The following is a 23,759-nucleotide window of genomic DNA, read 5'->3' as shown; positions in this document are numbered from 1 at the left end:
CCTTTCTTGGGGGCCTTTAGATGCTACTGTAAGCTCCCTCCTACTATCCCGCAGGTGTGCAGGCCGATTGGCTGGCAGGTGCATGCAGGGGGCCAGATAGGCACTTCAGTTGTGCATGGGTGACACTTGACACACGCATGCTGGAACCTTGCTTCTGCCAACCTGCCCCCATTGCACGCACTGCGATCACACGAGCCTAAAATGCAGTGTGTGTGTGTGTGGGGGGGGGGGGGGGCGAAGGGCTAACACAAAACCTCCAGAGGGCAGCGTTCAATCTTTTGCCTCCCTTTGCTTCCCTTTTTCAGGGCACTGTTGCTTTAAGCTGCAGCCGGAGAGAGACCCAAGCTAGCCTGTGCTGTAGCCAGTGTGGCGGCCAGGAGGAAGCATTGCGGAACCAGTCGATCCTGCCTCTCTCTCTTTTCATGACCTAGTGACCTGATACTTTATCAGATTGTTATTTTTTGCGGTGGCTTTGGCACAGGTTTTTTTTCTTCCCCTACAACGCTCGTGCCCCTCTCCTGGCACTCCCCTCGGCTGGCCCTGCCCGCTGCTTGCACCAGCAGATCCACACACAGACACACAACTCAGAAAACAGAAGCAGTTGTCAAGGGGGTGGGAGACAAGCAAACCCTTAGCCGCATTCACTGCAAGGCAGGCCCGCCTCTCCTGCAAACACGCACAGCGCCTCAGAGAGGAAGGGGAGCCGCTAGCAGAGGAGGTGAAGCCGATCAGAAATAAGGAAGAAGTGGAAGGGGCTGTCGCTGCAAGGCATCATGTGGATCTGTTGGTGAAAGGGGTGGGGGAACAACACCCCCCTCTTTTTTCCCACCCCAACCCCCCCCGGCATCTAGAGGGGCAGAGAGGGGGCTCGGTCGGCAGCTGAGGCCGGAGACTCAAAAAATTAATAATCTCTTAAGGTATTTAAAAAAAAGGAAAGGAGAAGAGAGAAGATTGCCTGGCAAGATGGCCGACCTGGAAGCGGTGCTAGCGGATGTGAGCTACTTGATGGCTATGGAGAAAAGCAAATCCACCCCTGCAGCCCGGGCCAGCAAGAAGATCCTGTTACCTGAGCCCAGGTGAGCTGGGGGCAGGTGTGGGGCAGCCGGCTGGGCCTTGCTGGCCCTTTGGTTGGAAATGGACCTACCCCTCCCCCCCCCCCCCCAACACACACACACACAGCTCCCTGCAAGGTGTCTTGACCTGAGCAGAGTGGGCACCCCAGGTTGGGCATGGGGGGCAGCGAAGTGGCATGGTTCTGAGAGTCTGTGTTGGGGGGGAGCTGTATGTTACTGGGGAAGGCTGGCACACTCTGCCCTGTCCAGGTTGTGTCTTCCTGATTGTTTCCCCCCTGGAGCCTGGATAGTTTCCCATTATTCTATTTTCTTCCAGGCTCCTGTGTCTTGCTTTCCAACACCAGGGAGATGGGAGAGGAGGGTCTTGAGTTGACCCTTTCCACCCCCTTTAAAACCCAGAGACCCTTCCCCACACCACCCCCTCCTCCTTTGTATCTGTCAGTTCCCAGCACCAGGGTTGTGATCTCCCTGCGCTTGGGAGGCTCTGAAGAAAACATGATCCTGGCAAAACCTGCCATGGACTGATCTGCACAGCTGGCTACATGCGGGCATGCATCAAACACAATGGTGCAGCAGGGCTGCACTAGCGCCTATCTAATGGTTGTGAGACACACGCAGCAGGGTTCGAGATGCAATCTGTGCTAAGGATCATCTGTGCCCAGCACCCTACTTCCAACCCCATGCGCAATATCCATGCTATTTAACGAGCTAGTGGCACTTAACAAGTGCCCGGGGATCAGGGCAGCCTGTGGCGCAACAGACATGTACGATAGCATGTGTGGCACCTTCTTTTGGCCTTCGCCAATGATGGGCATCAACCTGGCTTCGGGGAATGGGGCAGAGAAAGTCATCGAAATGCAGCTGGCTCTGGGTTGGGAGGGGAGAGCTGCAGAGTGAAGAGCCCAGGGCCGACCCCCTCTCCTATTGGGCTGCTTTCCTGTTCTCATGGGCTGTAGATAGCACAACCCCCTGCCCCAGCACAAAACTCGACCCATGGACGCTCCCATCTCCACCAGTCCCTACTCTTCAACCCCATCCCTTCCAGCAAAGAGCCCAGCCTTACGCTGCCCCGGCCGGGGCTGCAGGGCGAGGGAGAGGGGAGCTCAGAGTCAGGGCTCCTCGCTGAGCACAGCGCAATGACAGTCAAGGCCCAGGCTGGGCGGGGGGTGACTTGGCCAGAAGTGACACCTGGGAGCAGAGGGGAAGCCGGGGCAGCAAGGGGCCTGTCTGTGTGGTGGGCAGGGGCCTGGTACTGCCTGGCAGTCACACAGGCCTAGGCTACTGGCATGGAGCTGTGGGTTTCCACCCTCGTGAGCGCATGTGTGAGAGCATCCATCCCCTGCCTGCTGAACTCCCTCTGCTCCCGTGGCCTGGGGGGAGCAGGCCCTAGGGCCAGCCAAGCTCCAGTCCCCTGTCTCCAGCTTCTCCAAAGGGGGCAGGTGCCCATGGGGATGGTAGGGAGACCCTTTTGAGCTAGGAGTCCCTAGAAGCACCGGAGGCTGCCTGGACTCCAGATTTCTCTGTGCTGGGCTCATGGGGGGCCGTGGCTGGATGGGGCCCATGGGGGGCAATGGCTGGGTGGGGCCCCCTGCCCTGCTCCCCGGAGCCAGGCCTGTCTGACCCCAGACCTCTACTTAACTGCAGATTCCCCCACCCCAACTACGCTGCCCCACGTCACTGTGTGGGAGCAGGGTAGGCCTTCTGGGGACTGGGCATGTGTGCTGGGGTGCATTGGGGGCAGGGAGGGGCCAGGCCTGTGTCCTGGGGTGCAATGGGATGGGGAGGGGCCAGGTCTGTGTGCTGGGGGGGCATGGGGAGCAGAGGCGTTTTCCGTAGCTGTGATAAGATGTCTGGGATGGTAGCCTAGGGCCCCCCCGTCCTGGAGAGGGGTTACAGCTGGGCCTTACCCAGATGCCCCCTCTGGGGATGGCTGTGGACAGAGACTGCCGCTGAGTCTTGGCACCGCAGGGAGCTGGCTCCCTGCACTCCTCTACCCCTACTATTGGGGGCTCCCTGTACTGCCCTACCCCTACACGGGATGGCCATCGCAGTGCTGCGTAGTGCCCTTACTGTGGGGGATGGACCTGGGGAGGTGTTGGGGGCTGACCATCTTTGTGCACGAGGGAGCTTTAAGGGGTGGGGTGGGGAATGGATCTCTAGGGGAGATGTAGTCGAGGGGGGGCGTATCTCCTATGTGGAGGTGACCTTGGGTTTGTAAAGTGGATGGGGGGCTGGGTGAATGGGGGGTGGATTAGGGGCTAGGGGCCCCCTCCCTCTGATCCCCACAGTGCCCTCCTCTGTGTTTTCCCCGGGAGCCTCTGGTGGCTCACACCTGGTCCAGCCCACCCCTTCTTCCCCCACATCCCACCAGCCAGGCCTGTGGGAAAGTCACTACCAGCTGCTGCCTCGGGCCTGGACCCTGAGGGGATGGTGCAGAGAGCCAGGGACTAGCAGGGGCATGAGGGGCAGGGCCTGCTGCAGGGAAGGGCCATTATGGGGCCCCACCATGCCGAACCAGCTGTGACCCCATGGGACCAGGAACTTGGTTGAGAGGGATGTGCTGCCTCACATCCGATCTGGCTGTGGGGTGGAGAAGGGGGTGCAGGGGCTTCTGTGTGACCCCCCCCCACACACACACATCTGCACATGCCCGGTCACCCTACCCTGCTCCCCCACCCCCGCTCCCCCACCCCCTTTGGGTTCGGGCTCACACTGGCCACAGAGGTGCTGGGCGGGGCAGGGGGGAGGGTCGAGCCTCCTGCCCCCGAGGCACTCCTCCCCCTCCGTAGGGCCCAGCCAGAGGGGTTCCTCTTTTTTGCCTGCCCCTCCGGATTGATTTGGAGAGGCTAGAGACTAAAATCCTGGAGCCAGAGCCAATCAGGGAAACAGAACCTTGCGCCATGCTGGCATTGCTCATAGCAGCCACGGGCATGCAGCAGTGCACTGCCTGGTGTGTCTGGGCGGGAAGCCCAGGGCGAGGGTAGCAGGGGGCTGTAGGCTGGGATTGAGGGACATTGACAGAAATCAGGGAGGAGCCCAGAGCTGGGATAGCAGAGGAGCTGCGAGGAGGGATGGAGGGGCAGTGGCAGAGCTGCGGGGGGAGGCCAGGGCTGGGCTAGCCCAGGCCTCTGGGTTGGGACCCTCCCTGTCGTGCCAAGGCTGAGGCCCTCCTCCATCATCGAGGGAACCTCTGCCCCCGGCCCAGCCTTGGGGAAGGTTCCTCCCATCTTCCCATTGGCCTACAGGACAGAGGAGAGTTTTTGGTTCCAGGTTTTGGTGAATTCTTCCAAGACCCTGAGACCTGGGAGGCTGGAAAGATGAGGGGCCGAGTCCCCCTGGATGTCCAGTAAGGGGGCGAGGCCAGAGGGCAGCAGTGCAGTTGATTGGGGCTGATCAGTGTTGGGGCCAGGTTTCCATTCTCTTTGGTGTCATCAAGAGCAGCCTCAGAGCTGCTCCAGTACGCCACAGGGCCTTGACACCAGCTCTGGCCACACCCTCAAAAACCCAGCAGAGAGACACGCCACCCACCAACCCACGCCACCCCAGGCCAAAGGAGCCCTTGGCTGCCCCAGCACGAAAGGCCTGACCAGGGCAAGCATCTGGTCTTAGTTCTTTGGGCCATGGTCTGTTAAAGGGTCAGAGTGCTGCTGCCCTTGGCAGGGCCAGGGGAGGATGGCACCTTCATGAGCAGGGCTTCACGTCTCAGCAGGGTCTTCAGAAAGGCCTGTAGCCATACAGGCATGTCCAGAGCAGGGGCCCATCTACCCTGGTATACCGTCTCCAACAATGCTCACGTCTGGCTGCTTCATGGGGAGGTGCAAGGAGCCTCCTAGTGGGCAGTTCTGGACCAGAGCTTTCACTTTTATCCCCCTTCCAGTAGCCAACTGCAGCCAGGGCCCTGCTGTGCCAGGTGCTGCACGGACATTTGGTGAGAGAGCCCCTGCTCTGAAGCATTCAGTCTGCATAGACCTGGCAGACCATGCCAGGGTAGTCATCCCCGCTGTACCAATGGGGAATTCAGGCACCAAGAGACGACGGTCGCACGGAGTGTCTGCCACGGAGCCAGGAATAGAATCCCAGCCCACTCTACTCTAATCACTAGACCCCACTCCCCTTCCAGAGCTGGGAGAAAACCCAAGAGTCCTGGCTCTGAACCCCCCCAGCTCTAATGACTGGACCCCACACCCCTCCCAGAGAACCCAGGAGTCCTGCCCAGCTCAAGTTCTTCTCTTTGCCCTGAGCACTGTCAGGCCCTGTTTGTGCAGATCCCAGAGGAGGATGTTGCAAACTCCCACCCCTCCCTGTGGGTGGGAATGGAGGCAGCAGCTTCTCTCCATCTCCCCATTATCCACCAGACTTGACTTTCCTGCTGGTCTGAGATGTTCCTTGTGCCACAAGGCCTGGTGTCTTCCTGCTCAGGTCTGCCGGGTGCCAGCTGCTGTCTTGCAATGGTGTTCATGTCCCTTGGGAAGCTGCCCATGGATATGCTGGGCAGGTGGAATGTTCCCTAGGGTGAGATTTTGGCGGCCTGGTCAAGCATCGTAGAAGATCGCAGTGGGCTTGTTTAAACAAACAAACAAGGAAATTTTCACCCAAAAAACTTGGTGAAGCTGCAGCTGAATGGAGGGAAGGGTCTTAAAGGGAGCTGAAATTTAACAAACTAATAAATATTGAAAAGTCAAAGAAGGTTCGGTTCAGGGGAAAAAGCATATATTAAAATCCCCAACATGGGAAAGCCTAGGGCTCCGGCGAGGAGATGCCTGTTCCGACACCCCCAGGCATGTAGATCCAGAATCCAAATGGGCCCAGGTGGTTTCTACTGGGGGAGGGAACAAGAGTGAGGGGTGGGTATCCCGATTAATCCCTTGTGTGCTGTGTGTCTTGCAGCATCCGCAGCGTCATGCAGAAATACCTGGAGGATCGGGGCGAAGTGACTTTGGAAAAGTTTTTTTCTCAGAAGGTGGGGGGGGGGGGGGGGGGGGGGGGGGGGTGAAGTGCTGCAGGGGATGCACAGACACACCCATGCACATCCCCCTCCCCCCAGGCCCTTGGTGTAACTGTGTCTGGGAGGGTTGGGATTGAGGGACAACAGCAGGATTGTGGGAGGGAGCCCAGCGCTGGTCTAACAGGGGGCTGCGGATCGGGATTGAAGGGCACCACTAGAGCTGTGTTTCAGAGTAGCAGCCGTGTTAGTCTGTATCCGCAAAAAGAACAGGAGTACTTGTGGCACCTTAGAGACTAACATTTATTTGAGCATAAGCTTTCGTGGGCTACATCCGAAGAAGTGGGCTGTAGCCCACGAAAGCTTATGCTCAAATAAATTTGTTAGTCTCTAAGGTGCCACAAGTACTCCTGTTCTTTTTACTAGAGCTGTGGGGGCTCTGTGCTCACACCTGTCCCCAGGGCTGGCCGTGCTCCTCGCTGCACAGCTCCAGCTCTGGGGGAGGCAAGAGACTGGCTGTGAACACGGGTGGAGGGTGCTGAAGCGCAAGAGGAAATTCTCCTTCCTCTTTGTGTGGCTTGGGCAGTTCCTATCCCCCGCCCCCTCTCCACCCCCCCCAGGCCCAGGCCCAGGCCCAGATCCCTCTCCCTGGTCTCTGGCTGGGGCAGGGGGCATGGACTGGAAAGGGGGGGGCACTTGGTGAGATTTTCCAGTTGGGGGGAGAATCCCAGGGTGGGGGTTGGAGGGAAGGGTCAGGTGGTGACCCCAATCAGGTGGTGAGCTGGGAGAAGGGTGGGTTTGGGATCGGGGGGTGGGTTTGTTGGGTGGGTAGAGCTGTGTGGCAGGGGTGGGGGTTGGGGGTGTCATGTTTTGGTGGGGGATGGGAGGAGGCTGGGGTTCCCCAGTGGGTTTGGGTTTGGAGTTGGTGTTGGGGGCTGGGGTGGGGTTGGGTGGGGGTTAGGAATCCGGAATCGTCCTGGTCAGTTGGGGCTTCCTGGGAGTGGAGGGTACCTGGTGGGTTGGGATCTTTGGGGTGGTGGTGTCAGGATTGGGAGCGGGGAGGAGTCCCCGGTGGGCTGGGTTTGGGAAGGGGATTGGAGTCAGGGGCTGGGGTCTCTGGTGGATGGGGATCCATGGGGGAAAGTCAGAAATGGGGATTGCCGGGGGCTTGGAGATAGGGGCCAGGATCCACCAGTCAGACAGCGGTTTCTAAGCGGCTGGGGGTCCCCAGTGGTTTTTTCCCCGGGCCCCCTGGCTGGCGTGGTGGGACACTTCCCCTTTCTGCCATTGGTAGCTAACAGCCTCCAGCAGGAAGCCCCTGTCACTTCCTTCCCCGCCCACGCTGGCGTTTGTGGTTTCCGCGCCAGTACGCCCCGCGCTCCCCTGCCTCCTCCCCTGTGCTCCCCTGCCTGCTTCGCACTGCCTGGCCTCTTGCCCAACTAACCCTGTGAACTACAGCCTACCCAACGGGGTGGGAGCTGGCAGCACCTGGAGCCGTTTAACCGCAGGGCCCCCAGGGCTTGGATGGAGCCACCCAGAGAGCCTTGTGGCCCAGCCTGGCTCTGGGGAGAGGCCTGCTGCTACTGTCCCATTGTGGGGAATCAGCCCTCTCTGGCGGTGACCACACTAGGGGTGCTGGGCAGAAAATAGCCCACTGTTGCTACCACTGGTATAGACGGGAGCTGGATCTGAGGGAGTCAGGAGGGATTGCATGACTCGGGTGCAGGGAATGGGACATGGGGCCTTTGCCCTCTAGAGGGCACTGGCTACTATCCAGCCCCAGGATGGGGGGCTGGCTGGCTCCGGAGGTTGGGGGGCTGGCTGGCTCCGGAGGTTAGGGGCCGGGTTAAGGGCTCTGCGGCCCTGACTCTCTCCTTGTTTCCCAGGGTACCTGCTGTTCCGGGATTTCTGCCTGAATCAGGTGGAGGAGGCCAAGCCGCTCGTGGAGTTCTATGAAGAGGTGAGGCCTTGTGGGGGCTGACACACCGGGGTTTCCCTATCCCCACCCAGCAGGGAGGGGGAAGGGTAAATTCCCACCCTGTGGGGTGTTAGGGTGGCTGCTGAAAGGCTCCCCTGCCCTCTGGGGTGTTGGGGGCTCCCAGCCATGGCTTTGCAGCCTGCCCCACAGTGACACTGTGCCCCCTGCCTCCCAGATTAAGAAATATGAGAAGCTGGACTCGGAGGAGGATCGAGCTGCCAAGAGCCGCCAGATTTTTGACCAGTACATCATGAAGGAGCTGCTGTCCTGCTCCCATGTGAGTGCGCCACCCCGGGGGGGACCCAGAAACCACCATAGACCTTGCCGGAGGGGACACACCCCCAAAACCATCACAGACCCTGCCCAGGGGGACCCCAGAAATCTCCAGAAGGGACCCCGAAGACCTTCAGAAACTCTGCCTCACAGGTGACCCTGAAGCAGTCACAGACCCTGCCCTGGATGGGGACCCTACACTGCTCCCCCAGCCCTCCCATCCTGGCCTGAGAGTTGGATTTCTCCTTGTTCATACAGTCCAGGGTCTCCCCTGGTGCCCCAGCCCTGCCCTGTGAGCTACCACGGGATGGGGGTGGGGATAACCCAGCCCCCGGACCTGCCCTGACCACCCGAGAGGGGTTGTGAGGGCCACACAGACTTTCATTTCTCCACTGCTTTCCCCACAGCCCTTCTCCAAGAGCGCCACAGAGCATGTGCAGAGCCGGCTCAGCAAGAAGCAGGTGCCACCAGACCTATTCCAGGTGTGTGTCCCCACCCCCATCTCCCTACCAACCCCACAGGGACAGTCCCACAGCCCCTGAGGTGCCAGGCCAGCCCCACGGGCCCCTCTAGCCCCAGGGCCCCCTTTGGTGCCGAGCCAGCCCTATAGGCCCCTCTAGGGTAGCGCTGCACCAATCAGTCCCATGGGTCCACCTAGCGCAATATTTCCTCCCCAGCTACACCAGATCAGAGCAATGAGCCCCTCTAGCCTGGTCTCCTGCCCCTTCCTGGTGCTGTGTGGGAGGGGGTTGCTGTCAGGGATGGGTAAGGTGGGTGGGGCTGCCCTGTCGGCCAGGGGAGGGAGAGATACTAAGAAGCTCTGATGCAGGGGAGAGCAGGGGGGTTGACAGGCCCCAAGAGAAGGGTGTCCCATCTCACTTCCCCTGGGGGAGGAGGCCCCAGTACAGGTAGGAGAGGGGAAAGGAATTTCCTGACATGGCCCATCCCACTGGGGGTGGGTGGGGTTCCCCGCTGGTTCCTTTCTTCCCCGCGCTGACCCTCATGTCTCCCCAGCCGTACATTGAGGAGATCTGCCAGAACCTGCATGGGGCCATCTTCCAGAAATTCATCGAGAGGTGAGAGGAGCCACCTGCCGTGGGGGCTGGCTGTGGGCCTGGAGGTTCTCTTTCTGCAGGGACCATGGCAGGCGGGGAATGGGGAGGTCTCTGCACAGGGCTGAGGGAGTCTCTCTGGTTGGGGGGATGAGCAACCTCTCTCTGCAAGGGTCTCTCTGGGAGGAGGTATGGGGTGTCTCTCTGCAGGACTATGGGGGTCTTTCTGGGTGAGAGGGATGGGTGGTCTTGCTGCAGGGCTATGCAGGGGCGGTCTCTGCAGGCTGGGGTGATGGGGTCTCTGCAGGCCCATGGGTGGGTTTCTCTGTGGGGGCCTCTGTAGTTTTTTCACCTCTTTCTGTTTTGTTATAGTGACAAATTCACCCGCTTCTGCCAGTGGAAGAATGTGGAGCTGAACATCCATGTGAGTGTCTCCCAGGGCATAAGAACATAAGAACGGCCACACTGGGTCAGACCAATGGTCCATCTAGCCCATTATGATGTCTGCAGACAGTGGCCAGTGCTAGGTGCTTCAGAGAGAATGAACAGAACAGGGCAATTATCCAGTGAGCCATCCTCTGTCATCCAGTCCCAGCTTCTGGCAAACAGAGGTTTAGGGACATCCAGAGCAGGGGGTCTTGACTAATAACCACTGATGGACCTATACTATTGGCTGTCACAACATCCCCTGGCAAAGAGTTCCACAGGCTGACTGTGCGTTGTGTGAAGCACTTCCTTATGTTTTTTTAAACCTGCTGCCTAGTAATTTCACTGGGTGACCACTGGTTCTTGTGTTATATGAAGGGGTAAATAACGCTTCCTTATTCACTTTTTCCACACCAGTCATGATTTAATAGGCCACCAGCATATCCCCCCTTAGTCGTCTCTTTTCTAAGTTGAACAGTCCCAGTCATTTTAATCTATCCTCATATGGAAGCTGTTCCCGACCTCTCATCATTTTTGTTGCCCTTCTTTGAACTTTTTCCAGTTCTAACTTATAATTTTTGGGTTGGGGTGACCAGAACTGCACTCAGTATTCAAAGTGTGGGTACACCATGCATTTATAGAGTGGCAGGTTCTATCTGGGGGGGGCCTGGCCTGAGCAAGGGAGGGGGCTGTAGTCCATCTTGGGGGGCTTGGCCTGGGAGGATTGGCGATTTGTATTTGGGAGGTAGACTTGTCTGGAACTGCATCCCATTTCCATGTGCCCCTTGCCCAGCACAGTGACCCCCACTGCCCCTACCCCACCGCCCAGCTCCCTATGGAGCCCCCGGGTCCCAACCTAACCCCACTGCTACCGAATCATCCCACCCCCTGGGGCTATGCTCGTTGTGGGGGAGTTTGTGGGGGGCAGTAGCTGTGGGGCAGGGGCCTTAAACACATAGGGGAGGGAGGTGTCCCAGGGTGAAGGGATAAGTTTGGGGGGGGTGCCACCCTTAAGACTATTCCCCAGTGCCCTCCTTTAACATCACCCCACCCTGGGATCTGTCCCACACCCTCCTATTCTCTGCCTGGCCCTGGGGGCAAGGGGTCTCCTCAGCCCTGCCACATTGCAAGCTGGGGCTCCCTGGCTCGTATTGTGCGAGCCCCAAAATTCAGATGCAGGTTGAGATCCAAGCCACCACTCCTCCTCCAGGGCTTAGGGGGAGCACAGGGTGCAGGGGAGGTTTCCCCTCAATTCTACAATGAAAGTGCTTGCATCGGTGGGAATGGCCAGGGAACAGGTGCTATTGTTCCGATGAATGGTTTCATTGTGCTGGGTGCTCTGCATACATGCACACATAGAGAAAAGCTGGGCCTGCCCCCCCCCCCGCAAATATACAATCCAGACATAGGACAGACTATTCTCCCTGCTTTGTATCTGGGGAAACCGAGGCACAAATGGGGTGGCGGAAGGGAGAGTGACTTGCTCCACATCACCCAGGGAGTCAGTGGCAGAGCTGGGAACTGAATCCAGGAGTTCTGAGTCTGAGGCCTTAATGCCAAGCCCAGCCTCTCGCTCCCTGCCTAGGCATGGGGTGCTCTGAGAGCCCACGCTGCATTGTGCAATGTTCCATGAGTTTGCGGCAGTACAATACAATTAATGTCTGGATTCCTCCCCACCCTCACCCACTCTCCCCCTGCCGTGGGCCCAGCTGACCATGAACGACTTCAGCGTGCACCGGATCATCGGCCGCGGTGGCTTTGGAGAGGTGTATGGTTGCCGGAAAGCGGACACGGGCAAAATGTAATTAGCCAACACCAGGGGTGGGGCCCCCGGGGAGATGAACTGCGCAGGATATCTGCTGGGATTCCCCTGGGGGTGGGGTATTATAGTCAGGATGTGGAAGGATATCTGCTAGGAATCTGGGGGGACAGGCGGAGGGGTGGTAGTATACTCGGGAGGTGGAAGGATATCTGCTGGGATTGTCTAGGCATTGGGGTGGGGGATATTATAGCCAGGAGGCGGAGGGATATCTGCTGGGAATCTGGGGAGTGTGTGTGTATTATAGCCTGGAGACAGAGGGATATCTGGTGGGGAGGGGTATTATAGCCAGGGGGTGGAGGAATATCTGTTGGGTTTTGCGGGGGGAATATCTGCTGAGATGGGGGGGGGGGCTGGAGCTGAGGGGGCTGGAGCTGTGAGAGTGAGGGAGGGTTGTTGTGGTCCCGGGGCAAGGGAGGATACCAGTGGTGCTGGTGTTGCCCTGGCCATGACAGGTGGAGGGATACCTTCAATGAGAAGGAGGGTACTGTGGAAGTAGGAGAGATGAAAGGATACTTGTCATTACTGAGGTTGCCATGACCATGGGGGAGACAGGGTTTTTTGCGGGGGGGGGGGGGGGGGGCCCGGGGCCACGGGGGGGGGGGGGATAGGGGGATTTGCTGTGGGAGGTGGAGGGATACCAGGGGCAACAGGCATGGAGATTCGCCATGGGAGGCAGAAGGATACCGGGGTGAGGGAATTGCTGTGGGAGGCAGGGGCGGAGGGATGAGGAGTGTGGAGATTTGCCTTGGGGATAGCAGCAGGGATTATTTTCTCTCTCTTGGGGCAGGTACGCCATGAAATGTCTGGACAAGAAGCGCATTAAGATGAAGCAGGGGGAGACGCTGGCCCTAAATGAGCGCATCATGCTGTCTCTCGTCAGCACCGGGGTGAGAACAGCTCTCCACACGCCAGGCACCGCAGCTATGGGGCCTGCCTGACCAGGCCAGCCTCGCCACAGGGCATACATGGGGTGGGGGTGTGTCAGAACAGGGCAAGCCCAATCTAAGGTAAAGAGGGGGCCTAGGTCTGGGGACAGCAGTGGAGGCGGTTAGCACAGGGGAGGGCAGGAGTGAGTGTGCTCAGAGCAAGGGGGGTGCAGGTGAGCGGTCGGGAGCACATGGGGGGGGACAGGGAGTTTGAGGGGGCAACACGTTAGGGATGGTAGCACACATAGGATTGAGGGGTGGGGCAGCGTGGAGGTTGGTGGGGGGCAGCATGCAGGGGAGCATGCAGTGGGGCGGGGGCAGCACGTGGGGCAGTGTGGTGGGAGGGGGAATCTATGGGAGGGCAGTGCAAGGGGGAATATAGGGGGCAGCATGTAGGGAGAAGTGTGGGGCAGGGATGGAGCATGTGGGGGGGGGTGGATCATGTTGGGGGGAGGGGAGCCTGTGGTGGTGCAGTTTGTGGGGTTCCCTCTTTCGGTGGGTGATCCATCTCGCCCTCTCGCCCCAGGACTGCCCCTTCATCGTGTGTATGTCCTACGCCTTCCATACCCCTGACAAACTCAGCTTCATCCTGGACCTGATGAATGGTGAGAACCCCCTGCTATCCTTGGGGAACCCCCCAGCCTCCACACTGCCCCCCCTTACAATTAATAATACACCCGGTCTCAAGCTACGCGCCACTGTCCGGTGCTGCACACGCTTAGTGAGAGAGTGCATGCCCAAAGAGCTTGCTGTCCACACAGACAGAGAGCGGGAGGGGAACCAGGGCACGGAGCGTAGATGTGATTTGCCGAAGGAGTCTGTGGTAGGGCTGGGGATTGAACCCAGGAGTTATAGTTCCCAGCCTGGTGTTCTAGCCACTAGGCAATACTGCCACCCCCTGCATGGCCCACGCTGTCTTTCCTGTGGGGCAGGGCCTTGTGTTGACCAGGATGTCGGCTGTCTCATGCAGGGGGCGACTTGCATTACCACCTGTCTCAGCACGGGGTCTTTTCTGAGGCCGAGATGCGCTTCTACGCTGCCGAGATCATCCTGGGCCTGGAGCACATGCACAACCGCTTCGTGGTGTACCGGGACCTCAAGGTAGCCCCACCCCCTCCCACCACGGAGGGGTGTCTCCCACCCTCCCACACCAGGACCTCAAGGTAATCCCATCCCCTCCTGGAGCCCTGCCCCATCCCACCATGGGTGTCCCCTCCTCCCACACTGGGATCTCAAGGTAACCCCTCCTCCTCCCACCTTGGTTGTCCATCCTCCCACACCAGAACCTCAGTGTCACGCTGACTGGAGTGGTTCATGACCTCAGGGCAGAGACCCATGGGGGTGGGGGTGTTCTATAATTACGTTTCACCAACCCCGTAAACAACTGTGAACTCCTAAAGCACTATACCAGTCTTACCATGGAGTCACAGCCAGTCCCCTTGGGCATGCCAGTCTATGTTGCCTCCAGGTCAGCTGGACTTAGTGATGGTTCGTTGTTATACACCAAAGCTCACAAAATATTCAGGTTGCTTCTAGTCCCGAGAGATCAGACACTTCCCCCAAGTCAATCTGTACCTCAGATCTCACACCAAAGACAATGCCTGTAGCCAGTCCTATAGTAAACGAACTAAGGATTTATTAACTAGGAAAAAGAAATGAGTGAGTTACTTACAGATTAGAGCAGGCAAACATGTATACACCAATGAGTGTCAGCTTTTGGAACCATAGACTGCAAGAGATGTAGTAATCTGTGAGCTCTGAATGTCTTTTAGGGCTAAACCAGGTTGACCCTGGGGATCTCTGCTTCTGTTTCCTGGCTCCAGTCCTGTGAGAGGCCAAACAGCAAAGAGATCAAAAATTTTCATGTCTGCTATCTTTATTTTCTTCTTCCAGAATTCAAGCTGATGGGATGAGCCTTTTGCACATAGCTTGTGCAGGGGCAAGTAGCAGTCTTTGTATTGTGATGTCCCACAGTGAACCATTTAGTTTTGATAGCCCTTCCTGATGGGCAAGAGGTAATGCCTTTCATAGCGATTTAGCATTTTCCACTAGGCAAAGTTTTGTTCTTGTCTGGTGAGTTACATAGTTCAGAGCAAAAATTTTATAGCTCTACAGCACACACTTAAGTTTCACCTGACAACGTGGGATACAGACATTATAAGCAGGATTAATACATGTAGCAATGTACAAGCATTTCATGAAGTCTAAATATATTGTTATAAGCCCGACACCTGTCTGACCCATACTGACACACAGGTGAGCTGGACAGGTTTCCAGCAATGAATATGTCTGTGTTTGGCTGAGGCCTAAAGCCTTGGCGAGAGCCAGCACCTGGTTTGCCAGCATCACACCCTTCTCCTCCCACCACTGGTATCTCCCATCCTGCCACACCTGGACCTTAAGGTAAACCCGCTCCGTCGTCCCACCCCTTCCACCACGGGGGTTCTCCCATGCTAGGGCCTCAGGGTAACCCTGCCTGCTCCCTCATGGGGTTTCCATCTGCTCAGCCCCCACGGGGGGTGGTGCTTGGAGATCTCAGGGTGAGAGCAGAGCCCCCATTCCAGGACCCCACCTCCATGGTTGGTGAAGTTAAGGGGAGAAGGGCAGGAGTGAGGGACTGGCTTTGCCCAGCTCCCACCCGCTGGCTTCCCTCCCATTCACAGAGCATTTCAGATGCTGCATTTCCCCTCCATCCCCAACCTGGGTCTCCCTGTCCCATCACCCTGGCTCATGGGGCTGCTCTCCTCTCTCTGCAGCCAGCAAACATCCTGCTGGACGAGTTCGGTCACGTCAGGATCTCGGACCTGGGACTGGCCTGTGATTTCTCCAAGAAGAAGCCTCATGCCAGTGTGTAAGTGTCCAGGAGCTCCCTTCACAGTCAGTGCCCCCTGCTCGCTCCCTACAGTGCCCCAGGCTGGGAGAGGCTGGGGCTGGAGTAGCCGGGAGCTCCCTTCACAGCCAGCGCTCCTGCCCTGCCCCCTGCAGCACTCCCTGCTGGGAGAGGCTGGGTTTGTAGTGGTTCTGTGATGGCTCTTTGGCGCCCCCTGCAGGGAGAGTGTGGCACTTCAGCTCCTGGGCTGGGCCATCGCTCTGTTGTACTCGGACCCCCTTCTCTGCCTATCTCTCTCCCCCCACATGCTCCCACAGTGGCACGCATGGGTACATGGCGCCGGAGGTGCTGCAGAAGGGTGTGGCATATGACAGCAGTGCTGACTGGTTCTCCCTGGGCTGCATGCTCTTCAAGCTGCTGCGGGGGTGAGTAAGCAAGCGATCTTGGGGGATGGAGGGGGTGCATGTGGGACAGAGGCACCCGTGGGGCAGGGATATGGCATGGGCAGCGTGTGACCACCCTCTCCCCTCCCATCGCAGGCACAGCCCCTTCCGGCAGCACAAGACCAAGGACAAACATGAGATCGACCGCATGACCCTGACCATGGTGAGTGGGGGAGCTCTGGCGGGGGGATCAGGTGCAGACAGGATCTCTGCCCTCCTCAGGGCTGCACGGAGAGGGGCCTCGACCCATCTGCACAAGCCAGTGCCCTGTCGCTCCAGGCCAGGAACAGCCCTGCTCTTCAGCTCTGAGCCCATTGTACCTGCCGCCCGTCCCTCTGGTCCTCAGCCAGGGCCCTGCCTAGCCCAACCATACACACCCCACTCCATGGACCCGAGCCTGGCCCCGCCCTTCAGCCCCTGAGCAGAGTGGAGCTCCAGTGTGGCTGTGTGGATGAGACTGCCCCCTGCTGGCTGGGATTGTGTGTGTGTACACAACTGCCCCCTGCTGGCTGGGTTTGGAACTGCAGTGTGCCTCCAGCCCCAGGAAGGGTCTGTCCAGCTCCCAGGGCTGGGAATTGGCCCCGCCCCATAAAATAATCCTCTCCCCTCCCCCACAGCCTGTAGAGTTGCCCGACTCCTTCTCGCCTCAGCTGCGCTCCCTGCTGGAAGGGCTGCTCCAGAGAGACGTCAACCGGAGGCTGGGCTGCATGGGGCATGGGTGAGTCCGTGACTGGGGAGCAGGGGGGCTTTGCCACATCCTGGGGACCCAGCAAGCATGTGGCAGGAGCCAGCCCAGGAAGGATGGATGCATTGGGCTACCGTCCCCCAACTGGAAGAGACCCATCCCTCAGCCTGAGTGGCGCTGTTTGCATAGGACCTACAGAAATAGTCACTGTGTTGTTAGAACAGGTAGCTCCGGAGCTCCCCCTGCTGGCATGGCAGCCCCATCTCTCTCTGCCTCTACCGCCATGCTCCAGTCCTTCCCCTGCTAGAATTGGACCCCTTGGCTCCAGCATAGGTTGTGGCATCCTTTGCCCCTCATGTGGGGGGGCCAGAGGGACCCTCAGGCCAGCTCTGCTGACCCACCTCGCCCCTGGTCTTCCTCCCCAGGGCACAAGAGGTGAAGGAGGATCCCTTCTTCCAGAGCCTGGACTGGCAGATGGTTTTCCTGCAGAAGGTAAGTGGGGTGGGTAGGGAGAGCGGCTGGGGAAGGAGAGGGACAGGGGCATGTGGCGGGTGCTGCTGTCCTGTCCCCCCAGATTCTCTAACGCCTCTCCTGATCCCGCAGTACCCACCGCCCCTGATCCCGCCACGTGGGGAGGTGAACGCGGCTGACGCCTTCGACATTGGATCTTTCGATGAAGAGGACACAAAAGGGATCAAGGTACCGGAGGGACCTCATGGGGGTTAGCACAGCTCCCCCGCTGGAAAGGGCAGGGCTGAGCCATGCAGGCTACTCTCCCTCTCTGGTGCAGGCTCCCATCCCCTCTCCCAGCACAAGCTCAGACCTGCTGCGGCTGGGGGAGAGGCACCTCTCACCCCACAGCCCAGATGCTGCTGCGGGGAGAGAGAGCTGAGGGGAGTCATCTGTAGCCACTGGGCAGCCTGCACTCCAAACCCCTCATCCCTGGCCCCACCCTAGAGCCTGCACTCCAACTCTCTGCCCCAGCCCTGGTCCCTCATCCCCAGCCCCACCCCAGAGCCCTCTCCTCCCCTCCCTCGCACCCCAATCCTCTGCCCCAGCCCCACCACATGAATTTTGTTATGTGCACCAATATTCATTCTGCACATGCATGGGAAAAATTAGAGGGGGAACATTGCTTCCCACCTGGCCCTTTACTCTCTCTGGAGCCGCAGTTCCCTATTGTGGAGGGAGAGGAGGTCCCTTCACCTTCCCACCAGCCCCCCGCCCCCCCCCCCACCACCCAGCCCTTCCCCCAGAGAGCTTGATGCCGGGAGAGGGTGTGGGGGATACCCAGCCACCTGGGTTGGGGGAGCCCCCAGCTGCCCGCCCACCCGCCGTCTTTCTGTCGTCCCCAGCTGTTGGACAGCGACCAAGAGCTGTACCGCAACTTCCCGCTCACCATCTCAGAGCGCTGGCAGCAGGAGGTGACGGAGACTGTCTTTGATGCTGTCAATGCTGAGACCGACAAGCTGGAGACCCGCAAGAAGGCCAAGAACAAGCAGCTGGGCCACGAGGAGGGTGAGTGGGGGAGCCCCCTCCCCACGGTGCCCCCTGCTGGGAGATGCATGCCGTGGCCGGCCCCCGCTCCCCACGGTGCCCCCTGCTGGGAGATGCATGCCGCGGCCGGCCCCCGCTTCCCATGGTGCCCCCTGCTGGGAGATGCCTACTATGGCCAGCTCCTGCTCCCCACGGTGCCCCTGCTGGGAGATCCATCCTCCACCAGGGCCTACCTTGCTCCCTACAGTGTCCCCTGCTGGTAGGGTGACCAGACAGCAAGTGTGAAAAATCGGGACGGGGGTGAGGGGTAATAGGAGCCTATATAAGAAAAAGCCCCCAAAATCGGGACTGTCCCTATAAAATCGGGACATCTGGTCACCCTACCTGCTGGGAGCTTTCCCACATGGCCAGCCCCACTCACCATCGCTCCCCACCTTCTCTACAGCCAACCCCCCTCCCTATAGTGTGCCCCATTGGGGGAGGCTGAGGCTGGAGTAGCTGGAAGTACCCCCACAGCCAGCATTCCTGCCCCGCTCCCTACAGCGCCCCCTGCAGGCACTTCCCTGTGTGTTGACGGCTGGCTGGTGCTGCGATCTGACTCTCTCTCTGTCTCTCCCCGGCACAGACTACGCCTTGGGCAAGGACTGCATCATGCACGGCTACATGTCCAAGATGGGCAACCCCTTCCTGACGCCATGGCAGCGGCGATACTTCTACCTGTTCCCCAACCGGCTGGAGTGGCGAGGGGAGGGCGAATCCCCGGTAGGGAGCTGAGGGCAAGGCCTGGGGTCCTGGGGAGGGGGGTTCTTGGTAGTGGTGGGGGGAGCCATGGTCTCTCTCTGAACCCCTGGCGCTCTGTCCCCTGCAGCAATCCCTGCTCACCATGGAGGAGATCCTATCTGTGGAGGACACTCAGATTAAGGAGCGCAAATGCATCCTCCTCAAGACCCGGGAGCACAGGCAGCTCATCCTGCAGTGTGATGTGAGTGCGCCCCCTCCCCCGCCACTGGCACCCTCTACTGGGCCAGGGCTACACCATGTCTCTGTTCCCCGCCCCCCATCCCGGTTGTCCACTCCCTAGGGCTGCTCCTTCCCCGTCCTGAGCTCCCATGGTTAATAATGCATCCTGTCCGTGAGCCCAGACCCCTCCGTGGTGCTCCCGTGGCTAACCCCGCCCCCCCGCCTGTGACCCCTGACCCCCCCCCGGTGCTTCTGTGGCTGACCCCTGACCCCTCTGTGTTGCTCCTGTGGCTAACCCCGCCCCCTGGCCATGACCTCTGATCCCTCCGTGGTGCTCCCATGGCTAACCCCACCCCCCGTCCTGTCACCCGGCAGAGCGACCCTGAGCTGGTGCAGTGGAAGAAGGAGCTGCGCGACGCCTACCACGAGGCCCAGCAGCTGCTGCAGCGGGTGCCCAAGATGAAGAACAAGCCGCGCTCGCCCATAGTGGAGCTCAGCAAGGTGCCACTGCTGCAGCGCTCCAGTGCCAACGGCCTCTGACCCCCATGCCCCCCTTCTCCCCCGGCTTTAATTTATTGGGTTGGGTTTTACTCGCACCCCCAGCGGAACCGTAACTGTTAATTTGCTGATCCTTGTGACTCCCGCCCTGCCCCCTGCTGGAGGGGGTGGGGCATGTGGAGGGGGTGGGGCAGACTCCCCCCTCCCCTGATTTGGGGATGGATCCTGCCTTCTGGATCCATTTCTCCTCTCCTTCCCATCTCAGCTCATGGGGCAGGGGCCATGCTGGCCTTGCCCCCAGCAGGATGGGGGATGCAGGGATCACAGGGAGGAACTTCCTCTTTGGCACTTAACTTCCTGCTTTCTCTCTCCATTATCAAATCGCTGCTGGTGCTGGAGAGCTTGGGCGGGGCATGGCCCAGATCCCTGGCACGCTAGAGGGCTCTGCCAGCAGGGGCGTTATGGCCCAGGGCATGCCCTTCCCAGCCTGTAGAATGCAGTGAGCATTGGGGAATGGGGGACAGACTTGCCTCCAGTCCCTTCTCCATGGGTTCCCAGCTCTTACTGGAAGGGATTCCAGCCCCAGCAATGCTGTCCCATGGCTGAGGACCCACGGTGCCATCCGAGAGCCTTGGGGCTCAGGATTGGCCAAGGGCCCAAAGGGGTGGGGGTTAGGTGTGGAAGGAGCTTAACTGCCTGGCAGGATCAGGCTGGAGGGCCACCGACTCCAAGAGGAAGAGTCACATTAGGAATGAACAATGAATTATCTGATGGAGGCAAACACCCATGCCTCCACACCCCAGCAGCCTCTGCCCACGCCGACAGCCCTCAGCCCTGGGCTCTTGCCCCCACTGTGCCAGTGCCCCTCAGTCCTGACCCCACAGCCCCACCCTCCCCGCTATTGCATTGCTGGGTTGCCCGTCCCCCAGGGTATTTATAATAAATTGTGCCAAATAGCAAGGTGCCAGTCCCTCACCTGGCAACTCGTTTCACCCATGAGCGATGCCAAACCCAGGTCTGTGCAGGTGGAAGTGCCCCCATTGGGCCACATCTCTGCCCTCCCAGGGAGACGGGCGCTTTGCTGGGCCCTAGCCTTGGGGGCGCCTGGGCCTCGTGCCAAAGGAGAAGGAAGAGTTGCCTGATGCCAGTGCTGTCAGGCTGGCTGGGGTGGGGGCCGAGCTTTGTGTGTGTGTGGGGGGGGGGGTGTTTGCCCCGCAAGCCGGGGGGCCAGTGCCAACACCAAGTGCTGTGTGTCTGAGTGCTGCCTCTGCTGCCCTCTCCCATTCATAGCCCCCTGTATTATCGCTCCAGCCAGACACCCCACTCCTCTCCCCTCCCCCATTCAGTGTTATAACCCAACCCCCACACAGGGTCAGGAGGCTCTTGGGGTGACTTAACCCTGGGTTCCTTTCCACCCCCTCCATGGCGGGGTAGGAGAGAGGGCAGGGTATGGGGGGAGCATTTGGCAAGGGGAGTGGGGGAAGGGTCTCCCTTCCCCTGTTCCCCCACATCTCCATGGTCTCCCAGCCCTGAACCGCATGCGAACCTGGCTGTGCTGCATGCGCCCCCCCCCCCCCCCCCATGTGTTGAGTTCTGCCCGTTCTGCCAATGGCTCTTTTTTTCCCCCTTGGGGGGCGATTTTCTTGGGGGGGGGGTTGCCTCTCCCCCCTCGCAGTGTCTGTAAATATTGGTTTCTGGTCCGTCTCTTCTCGGGGTTATTAATTTTTTGGCCGATTTTTGAATGTGATTTTAACAAGTGGAGAGGAAAAAAAGATAACTGAGTTTTTATAATAAAAAAGTGAAAAAATGGAGCTCTGCCTGTGGCGGCCAGCCTGCGGGACGGGCTGGGCTGGGGCAACTCAGAGCCGGGGACCCCACCCCTTCTGGCAGCCTCCTAGACAGGGGTCACTGAGGATCCTGCTCCATGGAGGTGGTACACAATGGGGGGCTCAGCTGGGAGATCCTGGGCCTTGGGGGGCAGGAAGGGTTGTGGAGGGCTCAGTTGGGGGATCCTGGGCCATGGGGTTGTATGTGGAGGGGGGTACATGCTAGGGGATCTAGTGCTTTCAATGCTGAGTCGCAGCTCCCCCAGCTCTGCCAATGCATCCCTTCCCCCCATCAGTTTCGGTTCCCCCCTGCTGGGCCTTGGGGGTGTATCAAACCCCCCCCCCCCCCCCCCCCCCCAGGCAGCTGTTTCTGGGCTACAGGAGCAACCCCTTGCCCACCTAATCTCCTGGTCTGAGAAAAAGGTCCTCGGGCCCAGCAAAGAGCCCCGTGTTTCTGCTGGGTAGGCTCAAAGCCAGTGGGTCCCAGGGGCAGCCCCTCTGTGCCCACCTCCCCCAGCATCCCAGAGCCAGCTCCACCCTGGTTTCCAAACCACCCAGTGGCTAATGAGCTGGCAGCAAACTGTTGCCATGGCCCATGCCTGGCTGGAATGGGAACTGCAGGGCTGTGTCTCTCCCTGTTTTCCCCATGCTCCAGGCCTGTGTTCGCTTCAGAAGCTGCTGGGCCCTTGTCCTGCCACCATTCCCTCCCCAGGGATTCGCTTCAAGGCAAACAATGGCTCCAAGATGCTGAATGGGGGAAAGGAGGTTCCAGCTGAGAGATGGATTTAACCAGCTGTAATAGAACAAGGCAACAGCCAGGCAGTGTTAGTCCCTTCTCCGGCTCAGGCAGCCGGCAGCACCTGCCCCAGAGCAAAGCAGACAGGCAGGGCTGGCTCTGAATGCTTGGGGGGGTGGGGGGGGGGGGCGGCAGTGGAGGTGCTGTGCTGAAGGGAGCAGGGTGGGGATTCAGTAGAGGGCATTTTGTCCCCTTGCAGTCAGTACTGACCCCAATGTACCTGCAGGGTGCTGTGCTGTGGGGGTGGGGTCTTTCTCATGCCTAGCCAATCTGTGCCTTGTGCCCCTTGTGGTGGGTAAAGATCCCTGGCATGTTTGGGGAGAAGCAAGTTCATCATCCTGGCTTCCTGGCCAGCTTGACTGACTCCAGCCTGCCTCCCTGCATTCCTTCGTTGGCATTCCATCACTGCCTTTCCTAACCTCTCATTATCCCTGCAGAAGGTAGTGCCCTGTACCCTGCGGGGGGGGGGGGGCACCTCCCCAGATCCAGACGCCTTCCTGCCAAACCAGCTCTGCCTGCAAACAGGAAGCACAGATGGCAGCAGTGCTTGCATCACAGCAGCCGACCCAGCCTCCCTGAGATCCTCCAAGCTGGCCTGAAGCAGCCAGGGTGCCCAGGGTAGCCAAGTCCTGGGACTGCAGCAAATGCAGGACCCCGAATGGGGAGATGCCTCAGCAAGCCCTCAGGCTGAGGTGTTGTATGGGTGGGAAGCAAACAGAGCAAAAGGTGACCATTCCTGCTAGCCAGTCTCTTGTGATGGGTGTTGCTCTGGTCTTTTAAACAGCCACTATGGCACACCCCAGAGGTGACTGCATCTCATTGTTCGGTAATGCTTATATATATGGCTGCTGCATCCCACCCCAGAGGTGGCTGCATCTCAGTGCTTGATAATATTTACATCTGCTGCTGCTGCATCTCAGTGTTGGGTATTATTTATATATATGGCTGCATCTTAGTGCCTGGTTTTAGTTATATATATAGCTACTGCATCCCACCCCAGAGATGGATGCATCACAGAGCCCGGTGTTACTTATGTAGAGAGCTGCTGCATCCCACCCCAGTAGTCGCAGCATCTCAGTGCTGGTTGACACATATATGCTGCAGCTGCATCCCACCCCAGAGGCACCTGCATCTCAGCACCAGGTGAAGGATCCCAGTGTAAACAGCTGCTGTGCCATGCCCCAGAAGAAGCTGCATCTTAGTGCTGCTGGCTTAAGCAATTCCACCCTCCTGCTATGTAGCTGGTTAAAGCACTTTTTGGTCAGCCAGGATGAACAGTGTTGCAAAAAGGGGATGAGCCAATTTGAGGCTGATTTCACTGGAAACTACATTCCACCTCTAGCCCCCCGCCCTCCCAAAATACCCTTTGGCCTAGGGGAAGATGCACTAGACTGGGATCCAGGAGCTCAAATCTTGCCTCTTCCACTAACCTGTGTTAACCATTTCCGTAACCCTAAGCAAGTCCCTGCCCCAGGGAGGCAGGTCTTAGCTCTCCCCCCGCCCGGGGTTCCTGTGAGTTTTCACAAGTGACCATGTAATTAGAGCCTGTAGCACAATGCACCCACGCAAAGGGGCAGCGGTAAGGCTGCAGGTATTTATTTGCATGGTAGTAGCACAGGAGCCCAGCAGTGGACCAGGATCCCTGTTGTGCTAAGTGCTGTACACACAGAACACAGTCCCTGCCTCAAGGAGCTGCCAGTCACAGGGTACAGTGTCACAGCCTGGGGAGGTG

The 23,759-nt window shown here is 59.1% G+C and overlaps 1 protein-coding gene across 1 annotated transcript; it reads left to right on the top strand.

The window, feature by feature from the left end:
* The first annotated feature begins 345 nt into the window (after positions 1-345).
* On the top strand, positions 346-20,000 carry GRK2 (G protein-coupled receptor kinase 2). Its single transcript, XM_024220021.1, has 21 exons — positions 346-1,076; positions 5,961-6,035; positions 7,900-7,975; positions 8,169-8,270; positions 8,674-8,748; positions 9,281-9,342; positions 9,691-9,742; positions 11,454-11,545; positions 12,354-12,453; positions 13,019-13,097; positions 13,463-13,593; positions 15,249-15,343; positions 15,640-15,747; positions 15,862-15,928; positions 16,383-16,483; positions 16,876-16,942; positions 17,054-17,149; positions 17,806-17,968; positions 18,573-18,709; positions 18,816-18,929; positions 19,283-20,000. The coding sequence occupies exons 1-21, from the start codon at positions 964-966 to the stop codon at positions 19,445-19,447; spliced, it is 2,070 nt and encodes a 689-aa protein (XP_024075789.1). The 5' UTR covers positions 346-963; the 3' UTR covers positions 19,448-20,000.
* Positions 20,001-23,759: the final 3,759 nt, after the last annotated feature.

The sequence above is a fragment of the Terrapene carolina genome, unplaced genomic scaffold, assembly GCF_002925995.2.
Source record: "Terrapene carolina triunguis isolate 2854851 unplaced genomic scaffold, T_m_triunguis-2.0 Scaffold90, whole genome shotgun sequence".
Classification (NCBI taxonomy): domain Eukaryota; kingdom Metazoa; phylum Chordata; order Testudines; family Emydidae; genus Terrapene; species Terrapene triunguis.
This window is presented reverse-complemented; position numbering and strand designations above follow the sequence as displayed.

Bases quoted from the DNA above. Each gene is read 5' to 3' on its own strand.
- GRK2 (XM_024220021.1), top strand. From the start codon at position 964: ATGGCCGACCTGGAAGCGGTGCTAGCGGATGTGAGCTACTTGATGGCT. The intron at 8,271-8,673 runs GTGAGTGCGCCA...CTTTCCCCACAG, and splicing joins AGCTGCTGTCCTGCTCCCAT to CCCTTCTCCAAGAGCGCCAC. The intron at 15,929-16,382 runs GTGAGTGGGGGA...CCTCCCCCACAG, and splicing joins ACCGCATGACCCTGACCATG to CCTGTAGAGTTGCCCGACTC.